At 34.0% G+C, this 17451-nt stretch overlaps 1 protein-coding gene across 1 annotated transcript; it reads left to right on the forward strand.

Annotated features, from left to right (window-relative positions):
- Positions 1-9010: 9010 nt before the first annotated feature.
- LOC130986349 (ethylene-responsive transcription factor ERF118-like) lies at positions 9011-11610 on the forward strand. Its single transcript, XM_057909741.1, has 3 exons — positions 9011-9165; positions 9687-9912; positions 10075-11610. Exon 3 carries the CDS (start codon positions 10305-10307, stop codon positions 11322-11324), a length of 1020 nt encoding a protein of 339 aa, XP_057765724.1. The 5' UTR covers positions 9011-9165; positions 9687-9912; positions 10075-10304; the 3' UTR covers positions 11325-11610.
- Positions 11611-17451: the final 5841 nt, after the last annotated feature.

Here is a 17451-nt window from a genome sequence, read left to right on the forward strand (position 1 = left end):
TAGATAGGCAAACAGAATATGAAGAAGATTTAACTAAAACTAAATTCAAATAGCAGCAAATAAAATTCAAGAGGAAAATTCAAATAATGAAAACGACTGATCCTAGGGTAGTATATTCATTATCTAAATCCACATAATCAATCTATTAATCCTATTAATCAGTTTAATCCAGTTATGATGAGAGATCACTTAATTAATCAATTACTATCGCTAGAGTAGCAACGATCGTAGATTAGTATATTCTCTATCTCCGCTAAGTCTTAAGAAAATCTACTAACTCCCAAAAGCACATAAGAATAGCTCTCTATGATCCACCTAGCTATCTGCGCTAGGTCTCAAGGTTAAGATCATATCATAAATTTCTGAATCCGCTAAACAGTTATCTCCGCTAGGTCTCAAACCGAATAGCTACACATGCAAATTATTGGCCACATAATCCACAAGAAATCAAACACTAGGAATTATGAATCATAAACTGGAAGATAAATAGATATTAACAAATTAATCACATGAATTCAATTAACTATTTTCAAGCCCTAGAATCAGATGAAGAACTTAGCCAAACATACTAAAATAAAACAAAAACATAATTAAAAAGAACGCAATTGTAAAAGCTGAATTATATAAAATCGGAAATAAAACGATTGTAACAACTTGAATCTTCAATCTTGCAAAAATTTAATCCAAGCCTTCAAAACTGGAAAGCAATAATAATCTAAAGCTATGAAACTGAAAATAATAAAGTTGGGAACCCTAAATAGGTCAAAAGAAGACCTATATATAGTGCCAGGGTAAAAAAATAGAGTTTGAAACACAGAAGAACTCTAAAAATTGGAAAAACTCGAAAATTGGCCCGACTCGGCAACCAACTCAGCGATCCTCCGAGTGGGTAGCCGTTTTCAGCCTCAAAACGTCGATTTCGGAGGTCGCCTCCAGTAGGTCGCCGTTTTTCACCTTCAAAACGTCAATTTCGGTGACCTACACTAGTGGGTCGCCGAAATCGGATTACTGCGCGCGACATTTTTATTTTGATCATATCTTCCTCGTCCGAACTCCAATTTGCAATCTGTTTGCGCTCACGAACTCCTCTCGAGATGAAATACAACTTCTATTTCATACCATATTTCCATATTCGATCTCAAGATTCTTGTAAAATCCATAAAAGTTCGAGCAAGTATTATATTTCACAAGATAAAACAATATACGTACAAAACAACTATCAAACACTCAATTTCTTATAAAAATAACATCATATGAACATTAAACACCATGGAAACATGAGTGTTATTAGTGTCTTTATTATTGATTTTATTTCTTGGATTTATTTGTTCTGTTTTGAGTCTAGTTATTTTCTGTGTCATACTTTTTTGTTGTTTGGATTTTGTAGTAGTATTTATTAGGATTATTTGGAGTGTTTCGATTATCAGTACCTGTGAATACGATACTCATTTGCTATTTATACTACGATTATACCGTGTTAGTTGCAGTATTTTTGTTGCTATTAAATTAGTGATCCAGAATGAATGATGAACAAATCACTATACAACTGCCAACCATGGAGTTAGATTCAAACATTTTAGAGCTTGGCAGATTCTGCGCAAATCTCAGCCCTTCGCGTCTACCGGCGAGGATGTGCACTAGTCGAAGAAGTCCAAGGGATCGAAAGGGCAACCACGACTACATCTTCTGAGCTAAGTATTACTACGGGGTCCCAATGCTAGAAAATGGCCAAGCGTGATAAAGGCAAAAAGAAGAAAATTAATGGAGTCCTCAACAGACAAGGCTCAATGCTACGACGCATTGGAACACATTGCTAAAGGAATCGAGATATTTAACACCTCTCATAAGGAAGTCATTAATGCTAAAATAAAAGCCGTCGATGCTAAAAATAAAGTTGTCGCTATGAAAATGAATGCTCTTAATTTCAAAAGTTTCAATGCGGATACTTCGAAAATGTCGTAAGCACAATTTCTATAGCACAATAACATGATCGAAAAAAATCATTAAATGTAGAGGATTGATGTAGCCTAAATTTTAATTAATATAATTTCAAATTTAATTATTTTAATTTTAATTATTGTAATTTTTATTTTAATGAATGTATAGTTGAAGTTAAATTTAAATAAAATATTAAATTTGAAAATAAAAAAATTAAAATAAAATAAAATAAAAATTGAAGATGTTCTAATAGTATTAAATTGTACGCCGAAAGCCGAAACGCGATGACTTGCCTATAAAATCGCATATAGTCATGTGTGTGTTGGTTGTCTAATGGTAAGTAATGCCCAAAATTTAAGATCTTGGATTCGAATCGTCCGTCGAACGATCTTTGAATTTATTTATTTATTTATTTAATTTATAAAAAAAATCGTATATAGTCAAATGTCAAAATTTCACGAAAAAAGTATATGCATAATTTAATTAGATACATAAGTATACACGTACATTACACTGTCACGTGACTTACTGCACCCAGCTTTTAAAATTAAGTGGATTTATGGATGCACGATCACGTGACATAAAAATATCTAACCCGTTATCTTTTTTTTTTTTTTTCACTTTTATTTTAATTTTTATAAATTTGGTATAAATGAGTTTATAAAAATTAACTGTAGGAGTAGATGTGTACCTACGGTAGTGGAAAGGGTACGAATGTTTCGGGGTGACGTGGTGGATTCTCATACGGTCTTTTTCGCAGGAAGCAGGGTCACGTGCTGTGTGCGTGCCAGTGTCATTTATTTTTTATTTAAATTTTGAGATGGAGAAAATGTAGTATTTAGTAGTATTAATTTTAGGGACATTTGCAAAAATGCCCACATCTTTATAAAAACTTGTAAAATTGCCCACTTTCATAAACAAAAGTGGGCAATTTTACAAGTTTTTATAAGAAGGGGGCATTTTTCCCTATTAACACTTAATTTTATGGGGATTTTATTTTATTTTTTTGGTGTCGAAAATCCGACTGAAGAGTCGATCGATGGTTTAAATACTTAAATTCATGAGGGTGTCGTTTTGTTTGGTGGTCTTTGAATAATGAAACGTACCCACTAAAATATGGACTTTTATCTTATCAATGTTGTAGACATGCAATGTAGTACTACATAAATAATTACAAATTTCTTATATAAATAATATTAACTTATAAAACAATTATCAATATAAAAAAATAATATTAAGAGAAAAATTATAAATTATACTAAACATTACATTAAAAGTATTGTATGATAAATGGAATAATAAACCACAATTTAATCAAAATAAATACGAACAAACATGAAAAGATAGCGTAAAAATTCTGAAACTTTGATCAAATACGGTAATGCACAGTTGCACACCACCAAAAAGATCATATATATGTAAATTACTATACTTTTATCAAATTCAAATTTGCGTGTTACGCCAATTGGGGTCTTAGACTTCATAATTTAAGGATTTTTATGAATAATTTTTCTTTCATGATATGAGTATATTTTTAATACAAATCACATCATCAAATAATAATAATAATAATAATAATAATAATAATAATAATAATACATGTACTCTCTCCGTCCCCACGAATCGTGACACGCTTTCCTTTTTGGACCGTCCCACAAATCTTGATGCATTTTCAAATAAGGTAATAATTATTACCTTCTCTATCCTACTTTATCACTTTTATTACATTCTCTCTCCTACTTTATCACTTTTATACTTTATTAACTACACACTTAAAATACTAATCTACAACTCCTTAATTCTCGTACCGAAACCAAACGTGTCAAGATTCGTAGGACGGAGGGAGTATATTTTATGATTTTAGTATCAAGTATATAAAATATCAATATTTAAAAATTTGAAATAATCTTCAAAACAATAATAATATAATTATATTGTATAAAAATTGCCAAGTATAAAATATAAATATTTAATAATTAAAATTAAACTTCCATAGATTTGGAAGAGTAAAATCCATCTAAACTATCAAAACACAAATTGTAAAGGTAAACAATTAAGACAAAACAATAAAATTCAAATTCTTCAGTTTTGTTTATATATTTTAGAATTAGTAGGAAGTATAAATTTAAGATATCAAACTCAATTGATGTGTACCGTCTCAATAATTTTTTGCATTCAAAATTATTCTCCACGTACTCAAAAAGTAGTCATAATTTTTTTTTTGGGACGTGACGTTCACAAAAAATAGTCTCATTTCATTTATGAATACTAGTATACAATATATTACCCTCAATATATCAACTTATTTATCTATTTAACACATAGTAGACCCTTTTTATTTGGGTTAATTGCACCAAAATACATGAACTTTAGTCACTTTTCATTATGCACATAAACTTTGAAATTTACATTTTCAATCATGAACTTTGCAAGTATTTCAATTTAAAAATGTCACCCTCTTCATCAAGCGGCGATGAGCGACGTGCTCAAGAATTCTCCAATCTCGTGCAACAATTTTATCAAATTATTGCAGATATTGGTGATCCGGAGATGGAAACCCGTCGTCCTTGAAGAAGGTTGGCAGAGAAGGCGTACATTCATCGGGACCGTAAAGTCGAAGCACAGCGTTTGCACGCGGATTATTTTGTAGAAAATCCGATCTACCCTGACAACATTTTCGATGCCAATTTTGTATGCGTCGTGCATTGTTTTTGCGCATCGTCGACATCGTGCAGTCCGATACATGCTTCCAACAACGCACGAATGTACTTGGCAAACCCAGCTTCACACCGTTGCAGAAATGCACGGTTGCTAGTCGTATGCTAGCTAATAGTTGGGCAGCTGACCATTACGACGAGTATCTACGGATTGCCGAGTTCACCTCGTTGGAGTGCTTGCGCTGATTCTGTCGAGTCATTGTCCAACTCTTCGGCGCGGAATACATAAGGAGATCGACTTCCGCCGACTGCCAAAGGCTTCTAGCACTGCACGAGGCGAGGCACGACTTCTCGGGAATGCTAGGGAGCCTCGATTGCATGCATTGGGCGTGGAAGAATTGTCCAACGGCATGGCAAGGCGCATACACTCGAGGCGATCAGGGGAAACCAACCATCATCCTCGAAGCTGTCGCAGCTTAAGATCTATGGATTTGGCATTCTTTTTTGGGGACTCCTAGTTCGAACAACGACATCAACGTGCTCAACTCTTTGACTTTGTTCAACGATCGCCTACAAGGAAGGGTTGTGCCGATCACATATCAAGTCAACAACTCCTACTACACGAGTGAGTACTACTTGATTGACGACATCTTCCCCAATTGGCCTATTTTCGTGAAGAGTCCTACACATCCGACGGACGCGAAGAATAAGAGGTTCAAAGTGATGCAGGAAGCGGCTCGCAAGGATATCGAACAAGCATTCGGCATGCTTCAAGCTTGTTGGGCAATCATCAAAGGGCCAGCGCGTCTTTGGAGCAATGAGGAGATGAGCGACATCATGTTCACGTGCATCATTTTGCACAATATGATGATCGAAAATGAAGGTGAGCATGCAACGCAATGGGAATAAGAGGTCGTCGACGAAGCTTCGAGTAGCGCCGCCGCATCTCATCCTCGCGTCGGTGCTCCGCCGAAATTTCGCGCATTTGTGGCACGACAAGCATCCTTGAAAGACGCGGAGATGCATGCTCGCCTCACTTTGGATTTGAAGGAGCACAGTTGGTCTTGTTTTGGTCCGATTGAGCCCTAGGAAATTATTGTAATTTTCATTTTATTATCGTATTTTAATTAAGTCTTTAATTTTATTTTAATTATTGTAAATTTGTAATGTCGTATTTTAATTAAGTCTGTAATTTTAATTTTAATGAAAATTTAGAATTTTAAAATTAAAATGTAGAATTGAGGATTTTATGAAAATGAAGATCTAAGACACAGCCTAAGACACAAGGGCTGTGTCTTAGGTGGGGACCACCACCTAAGACATAGCCTAAGACACTTGTATTGGAGATGCTCTTAGAATATTATAACAACGAATTGTAACTTAGTTGATAAGACGTTTTCTCTCCAACGAAGAGGTCGGGGGTTCGAGTCACTAAGAGGGAAAATGGGGAAACATTGTGGATCCTGATTAAAAAAAAAAAAACTATTAGAACATTATAAAAAGTTTATTTAAGTGTGTGTGCCTTGATCTAGTGGTAGCGTGGTTAGCTTTTAAAGGCCTTAAGCTCTAATTCACTATTACGTGATCTTTAAAATTATTTGTTTAACAATAAAAAGCTAATTCAAGTAAGAAAAAAAAAACTAAAATAAAACAAAAAATATTATAGTGGTAAAGTTTACATATTAAAAACTTTCTGAAGCTAACTACATTTTAAGAAACTTCATTGTAAACCACATTGTGGGCAGAACTACAATCTTCACTATCATCACCACATATCAAAATTTTCAAATTTCGACAATTTGTGACTTTCGATATAGCATATACAATTGATCATGACTGAAGACGGAATTTTTTATATATCGATCCACGTGCGAAAGACCGAGCTTGACTTTTATTCATAGTCATTGCAAAAGAAACAACTAATAGAAATTATTGATGTTGGAATTTGAAAGGCATCTTTGTGTCTAAAGGCATTGTATTAAACCGATATTAGTCTATACAAAAAATGTGACTTCTATACCTTAGGTAACCTACACCCTTCATTGTCGCCATCGAGCCCTAGCTTTCCCATCATAATCGCCATTGCTGCACCCCACATGGGTGGAAATCGTCCCAGACTCATCGTCGTATTGCCATGTTGTCGATCTTGAACTCTAGTTGTTGTGCCTTTCCTGGCCAAGGATCGCCGCGCCCGTCGTTGCTGGGGCAATTTGGGGAGGGGGGAGGGGGGAGGACGAAGGCGACGCTAGGGATTTGGGAGAAGGGGTGAGGGGAAGAAGACCGCAAAATTATTTTAAAATATTAATTATATATATAACTATTCATCTACTAAATAAAAAATACACATATATACACTAAACGCGAACCCCTTAAATCTGGTGCCAAAAGAAACGCCTCACTTATGGTGGGACGGAGGGAGTATTTATTTTTTTTGATAAAATAAAAATATAAATCATAATATTATTAGAACATTTGAATATAAATTATCGGCGACAACTTATACATAAAACGAGCATGGAAAACCAGTAAGTGGTATTTAACTTCGATATTGCATGCATATAAGTTCATAAATAGTTGACCACGAGTGGTGTACATGTAGTGTGACTGAGGCTGAGCATGAGTCGTGTGCAGCAATAAAGAACGATAAAAAACGTGACTTATACTAAAAAGGCTTCCAACTTTTAAATGAATAAGCTACCTTATTCGTATGATACTCAAGGGGTGCTATACATTTGAGGAAGACTAAGAAAAAAATGGGTCTTATATATAGAGGCATGAATAGTGAATGAAGCAGATCTATTCAAAGTGACTCCAAATGAATGATTCTCGTTTTTAAATTTTAAGAGTACAAACATATTGAACTAGTGTTTGACCTTTTCTATTTCCAGTAGAAGTACATTTAACCGAAATAGTAATAATGATTTTTATAAGTTGTGGAATTACACACACATAGTATACAATATATCAAATGGTATCTTGTCTCAGTTAATCTTTTTGCAGGAAACATGACTCATTTATTTATAATTTCCGAGATTGGCAGGAGGCCAAGATCCAAGACACTCAGTATAAATTAAATAAAATCTAGCGTTGTTAAAGACCAACGACTATTGACGGACATGATACACAGAGGTGGCCGACTACTTCAGATGAAATAATTAATTTACTAAGATATGAAGTGAAGTGAAATTAATTAATTAACATAATTAATTAATGTAGCGGGATTTTGGTGTCTATTCTTCACCCTTAGACCAAAATAAGATTTTGACAAAAGAATTGAAAAAAAAGAGAAAGAAATAGAAGACGACACTGAATAAGACGGGTGAACCAACCTTCTATTATAATTAATTAAACAAAAACACTTGATCGTCAAACTATAGTGCATGTGCAATTTGGATCTAATTTCACAAAGTTTATAATTGTTTTGAATAAATTTATTATTGAATACATAAACACTTTGATTTTATCTTGTAGACAATATCAATGTTTTTTTTATTTATAATATATACAAAATTATTGATACTTTATTTAAGTTATTAACCACTCTATCGGTAGAGTAACACGGACAATCTATATCTCTTAAACATGAAAAGATTATACATCCCATAATCTAAAATAACATTAATAGTTAATTAATATTGATCAAACATTTATTTATAAAAATAAATGTTAACAGTCTCTCGATATTGTTGTTATTAGGGATACCGTATCCCGTAAAATGTAGTAATTCCGAAACAATAACATTTTATATTTCTTATTATTTCCATCGCCTACAAATACAATTTGTTTTATTAATGCTTTACAGTTACTGAGATTTTATTTCATGAAGATTTTAAACATGAATTGTTTTTTTAGAGGAAATATTAATTTATTACTTGCCGTAATTTTATTGAAAACGTATAAATCAAGAGGCTGAATTTGGGAATAAGATACGTAAATCCTTAATAACAATAATATTTTCCGGGCAAATATTATACATTTATATAGAAGATTTAATTTTCCAAATGGACTAACTTGATTGCCAAGTATGAGAGTGGCGCAACCGTAATTTCTCCCAATCAACGGCCCTAAAAAACAAGCAAAATGGAAATGAGCTGTCATTCACCGGTAGAAGTCAGAAACGCTTACGTTGCCGAATCGCTGCATTGCTAGTGACTCACTCAACCCACTCTCCTGTAACTGCGCGTGCGAAGAAATAGTCAATTCATTGGGCCGTGAGATCCACGCGGGAAGAGAGAGAGTGCGGTCAATTGACCGATGGAATAGGAAATCTCTTACCAACCATGGCATGGTGAGTATGATCATGGTATGTGGATACACATGCCAACGCATCATGTATACCCAATTAAATACCCATATACGAAAATCTCTACTTACATCTATATATACATATACACACACCCACTCCATTTTGACCGCATAGAAAACAGTGAATTTTTGACAGACACCCCCACTCGTAACAGCAGAGGAAAAGTGAAAAAGTTTTTCACACAGCGAGAGGGGAGAAAAGGACCCCAGACGACAGAGGGTGAAAAGCGACATAATTTGAGATACAAGAAATAAAACAAAGCAGGTAGGCAAATACGTATGCCTGTAATGTTATTTTATTTCATTTTATTTTTGATTGTTTCGATTTGTTTTAGATTTTCGATGTAAACACACGATGTTTTTTTCCGGTCTTTGTTTTCATATTTCTTGTTCTTTTTCATTTTCCCTTGAGATTTGCGTTCTCTGGGTCGGTCAGTCAATTGATGGTTGGTGTTGCTGTGAAATAAAAGCGATTATAATAACCAAATTAAAAAATTCCATTTCTCTCCTCATGGTCCACTCTTTGCACTCTATATTTACAGACACTGGCATCCCTCACAGAGGAGGTTCCTCTTCAAATTGTTGTTTCTGCAAAACCTTTCGATAAATACCATAAAAATTTCATCCTTGTCCCGTTCTAACCTGTACGAGTAATCTTAACCATTGATTCTTAATCCCTTTTCCTCACTCATCACTGTTTTCCAGTGTTATCTTCACTTACTCTATTTATAGGTGTGTACCTGATAGAATTTTTTCCTCTCGTTTTTGGTGCTCCTTTTTCTGAAGCGTTGAGAAGAAAAGGCGAGAGCTTTTGAGATACGGCGGCTCGGACAAGAGATTTTATGTCGGCAAGTTTTGATTTGGGTGTTGTGTCTGGGGCTCCGTTGAAGCTCTGTTTCTCATCACTTCCTTCGATTTCTGCTCGTTGCATGCGCAAAGCCCTCTGCTGTTCTATTCAGCAGAGCGACCTCTCTTTCTTCCCGACTGTTTCGATGCGTTTGAGGCCCAAACGGTAACAAAATCAAACCCTTTTTTATTTTAATTTCTTAAACCCTCGTTTGATTTAGAGTTTTTCTAATTCGTGGATTAATTATTTTTATGGTCTGATCTGTAACGATTTTGTTCGAAGTTCATAACGTTGTTTATGGCTCTTGGGGTTGTTTTTGTGTTGCAGGACTTGTACCGGAGTTGTGTGTTTTGGGGGTTTTCACATAAATCGGTTAATAAATCGATTTACGTGAGGAGTCCAACGCAGCGGCTCCTTTTGCTCAAGTGATTCGATCTTGAATTAGAGATTTCTTTGCGGGATTTTTGTTTGATTGGTTTATTATTTTGGGAGGATTCATTTTTGTGGGTTAATTCTTTTTTTGAGGGGTTTTTGATTTGTTTTGACTGAGAGAGAAGATGATAGCGGAGCCTCGGAAACCAGTTTTGTTCAACAGGGAAGCTTGCTTGAACAGAAAAGGGAAAGTTCGGCCCGAACCCGTTAAGCCAATGAGAAAAATCCGGATAATTTATAATGACCCGGATGCTACCGACTCCTCCGACGATGAGAGAGAGGAGGAGAGAGAGAGGAGAGTGAAACGCCTCGTTCATGAGGTTCATTTTCCTCTCGTGAAGCCTGCTGCAGCGGCGGCGGCTTCCAAGGTTCTGGAATCCGAGAGCTCGGACAACAGCGAGGGAAGCTCCAAGAAGAAGAGGGCTTTTTCGGCGACGGAGAGCAGCCGGCAGAATCCCGTTAACGGTAAATACAGAGGCGTGCGGCAGCGCAAGTGGGGGAAATGGGCTGCTGAGATACGGGATCCGTTTCAGCACAAACGGGTTTGGTTGGGAACCTTTGATTCGGCGGAGGAAGCTTCCAGAGCTTACGAGATAAAGCGGCTGGAATTCGAGGCTTTGAGCAACGGTGCTGACTTGTCGTCGGAGAGGAGCTCGGGCTGTGAGAATGGCAAGACTGTGAGTTCGGCGGTCGTTTTCGAGTATGACGAGAAGAAGATTCGGAAGGACGATGTTGTGGTTTGTGCGTCCGAGGACTCCAGTGGCAGCAGCAATACGTCAGCGGTGGAGCTCGATTCCACCACTTCTTGGGTTCTTGATTGCAAGTGTGAGGATGCTGTTGTGGAGGAGAGACAAGATAAATGTGGGTTGATGGGTTTGGATCAAATTGATTTGGACATGGAGCTCCAATCCCTTGTCGCCGGCGATGGATTCGTCCCTTCTTTCGACGATCTCATCGACGAGGATTTGGATGAATTCCCCATATTTGGGTTTGATGTGGGTGATGAGGGCACTGCGTTGCCGGACTTCGATTTTGATTTCGACTTTGAAGAGGCTTGCGGCGGCGCCCTGACGTGGATGGATGAGCCGTCGCCGATGAACGGAATTAATGGAGGGTCGGCTTCTTTCAATATAGCATGCCTATAAGTTTTGCAGTTGATAGGATTTTATTTAGTATTAGTAGTATGACTATGTTTACTTTTGTGAAATGGCGTTTCTAGAACTGGATAATTCAGTTCGGAAATGTTGTTGTCATAAGTTTGCTGGTGAGAGATTTTGTTTTGAGAGTTTTTTTGTGTAGAGAGTTGGGAGTTTCCTTTGGTTTTTTCTTGTGCTTTTTGAGCCGTCCAAAGGGCTTCGGACTCGAGAGTAAAATCATGTTATTGCAGTTTCATTACTTAGTAGATGAAGATCACCATCCTTGTCTCTCTTACTTGACTCTCTCTTTATGATTTTATGAAGATTTGAAAACATCAAATATCGTTTTCCATGCGATTACATTTATTGCTCTAGTCCAAATTGCACCACGGATTCAAATCATGTGTCTCTGTTTCATCAATATATTGTAGTTGAGTTTGAAAGTTACATTTTCCTAATGCTATGATTCCATTGCTTATCCCTCCTCATCTCCGCTTTGTCCTCTTGCTGCTTATTAGATAATTGCATTTTATTTTAAAGTTTCTTATTTCTATTGCTACACTCGGACTTAATTTAGTTGATACAATTCGTTTCCGCTCCTATCATTCAACCAAATATTATAACCTAAAGTTGTTAGAATGATTTTAGAGTACACAATTATTATTGGGTTGACGACATATAATGATTTATTTAGGTGAAAATTATTTTGATTGTTTGCTAAGCGATTGTACGTGTTTGCGTGGGCCATTTTTGTGTTGATAGTGTAGGCTTTTTCAATTTTACCAACGCCAAGCAAATGATATCTGTAATTTGAGGCCTTTAAGAGATGTAACCATGTCTCTCATTGCTAGCTGTATGCCGCCTGTGCCCTATTGTTGCTACAAAATTCCTATTTTTCGTCGAAAAATAGTCATCACACTATTTATTAGTACTATATATTACCATTTTATTAATAATGTAAGTTTTATCTGATAAAAAAATAAAAAAAAATAATGTAAGTTTTATATACTTGGTGCTATCACTTCTAGCTAGGATATATAATGTTTTTTTTTTTTTTTTTGCGAAAGATAATTAGATTAATGTAGATAACGAACTTCTAGGAAAATATGTGAAAGTGTTTCATATATATACATGTATATAATTTGGGTAACCTCATCTTAGATAATAAATTGTCCAAGTATATATCGAATATTGCATTTAGATACTTCAGAAAAATATTTCTATCGTATGTCTCGTATCTATACATTCCAGACATGTTATGCACATATATACATTAGTAGTATTATTTCATATATTTATCATATATATTTCAATGATATATAACACAATTTGAATCAAATACTAATTTTTTGTTTTGGCTTGTACAATAATTTTCGTTGGAGCCAGGTCATTTCTTCTTGGCTTGTACCATTTGTTTCATGTCTTAAATTAAATGGTGTCCACTGCTATGAATGGGGTGGTTGGTGGAATTTTTTGCCCTGCTTTAATGTGTTCGTTAGTTGCTTCTTGGTTGGAGCAATAAAAGTTTATGTTTTGTTAGATTTTCCGATTTATTGCTCCGATATATATACATAAAAGAATACTGTCATAATATGATACAGCATATAAAATGAAGCAGATGAAAATCGGGTCCTCTATTATTAGTATATTAATAAAATGGGATATGCAATATTTTATTGTGGGCATGGTAAAGTTGCTATAATTGTGAAAATTATTATTGCGTTTAAATGTTGAGAATAACACATGCAATGCAGGCAGAGAGTGGGGTTTGGGAGCAAATTATAAAAGTGAATTATTGTAATGGTGGACTGTGTCACCGCCCACCCAATAATTTCATAATGCCTCATTACTTTCTTTCTACCTTTACATTTATTGTCATTTTATTCGGTTGCGTATTTTTTAAAGCATATAATGTTGACAATAGTATTCGAGACATAGGTTCACATTCTCTTTTAGCCTTTTGATTGTTTTGTACACACATATATCTAATATGATTTTTGTATTGTGATAAAATATTATAGTAGTATGACTTAAGTCGCTATTTATGCACATATATAACCATACACTATAGTTACATTACAGTATGATACTTCCCCCCTATTTTCCCTATATTAATTTTTAATTTAAAAGTTAGAGACCTCGAAAAGTAAGTATGAAATTTATTAGCGCGATCGTAGGCTGACTTTCTCTTGGTTGGCCTAACATCATTGTCGGTCCGTTATTTTGAATTATTTTTCCAAATATATTTTCTTTCTTGTCTTGAGTAAAGTGGAAGAATCATTTCTTTTTAATTTCTTGTTGACCAGCTCTTGATTTTCTTTGATTTTTATTATAAACATAGTATTGTGGGCCAACTTTAAAAAAGTATTTCCTTGGATACTCGCTTTGAGTTTCAGAGGAATCTATACGTACACCATGCATGGCCTATATGTATATGCTTCGAGTGCTTGAAAATCGTACGGCAAAGTCATTTTTTTTTTCTATCTGCAACTTGCGAATATGGTTCAATAGATTTAAGGTTTGTTGAATCGAGAAAGTGCATATGGAGATGCGTTTAAAATAAATAGTTTTGTGATTCGAACTCTAAATAAATTTAAATATATTGATAGTACGAACTCTAGTTACTATGAGGAAGATAAATTATAATGTTGAATTTAGAAAAAAATAAAATAAAAACTAAATGATTTGTAAAGTGCAAAGTAGTCCTCTAGTTTAAATGGATTAAATCACGTTTAGAGAGTTTGGGCTAATTTTGGATTATTACAAATTGAGCCCTATTGTTGATTGTTTGTAGAAAACTAAGCCCATACTTGTGTCTATTTCTTTTTAGCTTGGATATATTTTCGATAAGTGGCCCAAAGCCAGGAAGATCGATTGGGCCTCTTCTAATTCCTAAACAGATAGCGGCTGAATAGAAGTTAGTCTACATATATAGGGTGATTTCATACTGCCTATTTTGTCACAGCCCAAAACCATTTATGTCATTTATAATTTTTATTTAAAAATAAATAAATTATTATTTAATTTTCAAGCTAGAAAATCTACATGCATATTCACTTATTTATTTATATATATATAATAAATAATTGTTATAATTTATTTCCCTTTTTAATATTAAATCAAGATTTCAAATTGAAGGGCTTTAAAATACATTTTTCGAAGCCTTTATTGTGCTTCAAACTTATCTTGTTTTAATTATAATTATATAATTTTGGATAAGTCTAAAGTATTTAGATATTTTCGTTAATATTAAATAAATGTGTTATCTTTGACATGAAGTTTTATTTTTATATTTTCGTTTGTTTTTTTGCTCTGCTTCTGACGAGTACTCTTTTTTCTTACTACGATTGCTCTCACGTAGAAAGGTTTTAACAGGCTCGTCCCATAGTTGGCTTCTCTGTGCCTTCATGGGTTTGCTCTTCCTTTTTTCGTTTTTTATAAATTGCCGCTTTTAATTAATTTGTTACACCGCCTAATTTCATAGCTTTATAAAAATCCCATTTTTCCTACCATCATAGAGAATACTAATTTCCCCAAAACATTTTAAATCGAGTATCCCCAGCTCAAATTTTATCTAGCAAAATTCCTAAGGTATTATCCTTTTTACAAATTCATTTCATATATATATATATATAAAGGCCGGAGGCGCGTGGAGGGTCGAATGGCGAATCAAATGTTTTGAATTTAGCTATACTTAAAGATGTTATGTTGATTTAAGTATTTTAAATAAAATATTTATTTCTTTATTTCCATATTAAATATTTATACATTAAATCTTTATTTATAGTCATGACTTTTTCGCGTGCGTATTCATGTAAATTTAAGTTGGATTTGGGTGTCACATGTTTTCTCAAAGTTATTATTTATTTTTAAAAAGGGTTTATAGTGAAAAAGAGAAACAATGTCTATATGACTATATATATATGGAATTACTATTAATGGGCTGCAAGTATGGTCCCAGAGAACCGATAACTTTGCAATTAAGAATTTTTCTATATGCTTCATCCGTCCCACGAATCTTGACACGTATTTTTGTTTGGGCCGTCCCACGAATCTTAACATATTTTCAAATAAGGTAATAATAATTATTACCTCTTCTCTCCTACTTTATCACTTTTATTACCTTCTATATGCTACTTTATCACTTTTATACTTTATTACCCACACAATTAAAACACTAATCTACAATTTCTTAATTCCCGAGCTAAAATCAAATGTATCAAGATTCGTGGGACGGAGGGAGTATAACATACCAAGATTTTTTTTGAGAATAATAATAATAATAATAATAATAATAATAATAATAATAATAATAATAATAATAATTATTATTATTATTATTATAATAATTAAAATAATTTTCTCCATTTGTCCTATTACAAATGTCCCACTTTTCATAATGAGATGTCTCATTACAAATGTCTCATTCATTTTTTGGCAGAATATTTTATTTTTATACCTAATATTTAAATAATTTTCACAAACACACTTTATCTGCTAATTATATATTTCTTAATCTTCGTGTCCAAAAGTAATGAAACATTTGTAATGGGACGGACAGATTATTATTTACCAGAAAAAAGTGAATTCCATTATTCTAGATTGTTAAAGTTTACAACCTACTGCATAAATGAGGTCATTCGTGAAGGAAATTCCTTGCTATAATTTATCTTGTGATTTATTATGTGAGTTGAATATGAGATTTGAATGTAATTTCACTTCAGAGTACGTTTTTTATATTTGTGATAACAAAAAATGAAGAAATTGTCTTCGCGGAGAGAGTACACAACATTTCTATTTCTATTTTATTTTTATTTTTTTATTTTTTTTGAGTCGGAGTACACAACAAATTTAATGAGTTAGAGCATTGGCAACGGGGGTACTCGATGCCTTACTCGAACTCGAGTATTGCACTCGAGTAGGCGTTGCAAGTGAGTGCTACTCGAGTGCTACTTGAGTTATGGAATATGCTCGATAATTTTTTTTTAATTATCTTCTCATCTTTAAAAATTTCTCTCTCCTCTTTAAAAACTAAAAAAATCAAGTAGGCTATCAAGGAACCCCAATGCAGCACTACCTACTCAATAACACAATCACTATCAAGTAGGCTATCAAGTAGACTATCAAGGAACCCCATTGCGGATGCTCTTACAATCCAATAGTGTTCTTTCCTCCTCCTATGGAGTCATGCATTATTGGCTAGTTAATTTGTGATTTAATTATTGACATATCTAAATAAATAAATTTAAAAATAATTTATATATAAATAATTGTTTATACTAAAATTGTCTCAAAATTCGCGGGACGGAGGGAATATCATATAGATTAAATAATAATTTAAAATAATTTTTCGTCGAAATTCGATTTGTGCAGAAAACTAAAAATGTAAAATGGCGTAATTTGTTACAAATTGTAAAATTAGCCTTACTTGAAACAATTCAAAACTGGAATTGAATTTGCAATAATGACCAAAATAAATACTCCCTCCGTCCGCCAAAAGTGTACCATTTTTACTATATTTGGCGTCCGCAAAGAGTATACCACTTTCCTTTTTTGGAAATGGTCCCACCATCCACTTTAATATTTTATCCTTACAAACACTCTTTATTTACAAAAAAACCACTCCAAATTCAGTTTCAACCACACATCTCATAAAGTGGTGGGACCCTTTCTCCACTACATCAAAATCATTACCAATTTTATTAAATCCCGTGCCTAGCCAAAGTGGTACACTTTTGGCGGACGGAGGGAGTAGTATTTAATTTGCAAGTATCTCTTATATATATTCCTATTCCTTTTTAAGTCAAATTCCCAAGCTGTAGGTGTATTATATAGTAATCAATTTTGGGAATCGGGTGGCTGCTCCAATGGTACTCCAATGGTAGGTGTATTGGATCTCCAATGGTACTCTAAAATGGGATTTGGATTACCAAAACCTCTCCAATGGTCCAATGGTGTTCCAAACTCAAATTCAAAATGAATTTGGGGCCACCATATCAACAGTACTACATTAAATTTGGTGTTGCATTATTCACTACATCAAAACACTTTATAGACTTTTAAAAATTGCAAACTAACCCCTCTTCTTGGTGGATATTGAGAAGTCGTTGGATTGAGCTCTTGTGTTACAGACGCA

The sequence above is a fragment of the Salvia miltiorrhiza genome, chromosome 5 (assembly GCF_028751815.1).
Source record: "Salvia miltiorrhiza cultivar Shanhuang (shh) chromosome 5, IMPLAD_Smil_shh, whole genome shotgun sequence".
Classification (NCBI taxonomy): Eukaryota; Viridiplantae; Streptophyta; class Magnoliopsida; order Lamiales; family Lamiaceae; genus Salvia; species Salvia miltiorrhiza.

Bases quoted from the DNA above. Each gene is read 5' to 3' on its own strand.
- LOC130986349 (XM_057909741.1), top strand. From the start codon at position 10,305: ATGATAGCGGAGCCTCGGAAACCAGTTTTGTTCAACAGGGAAGCTTGC.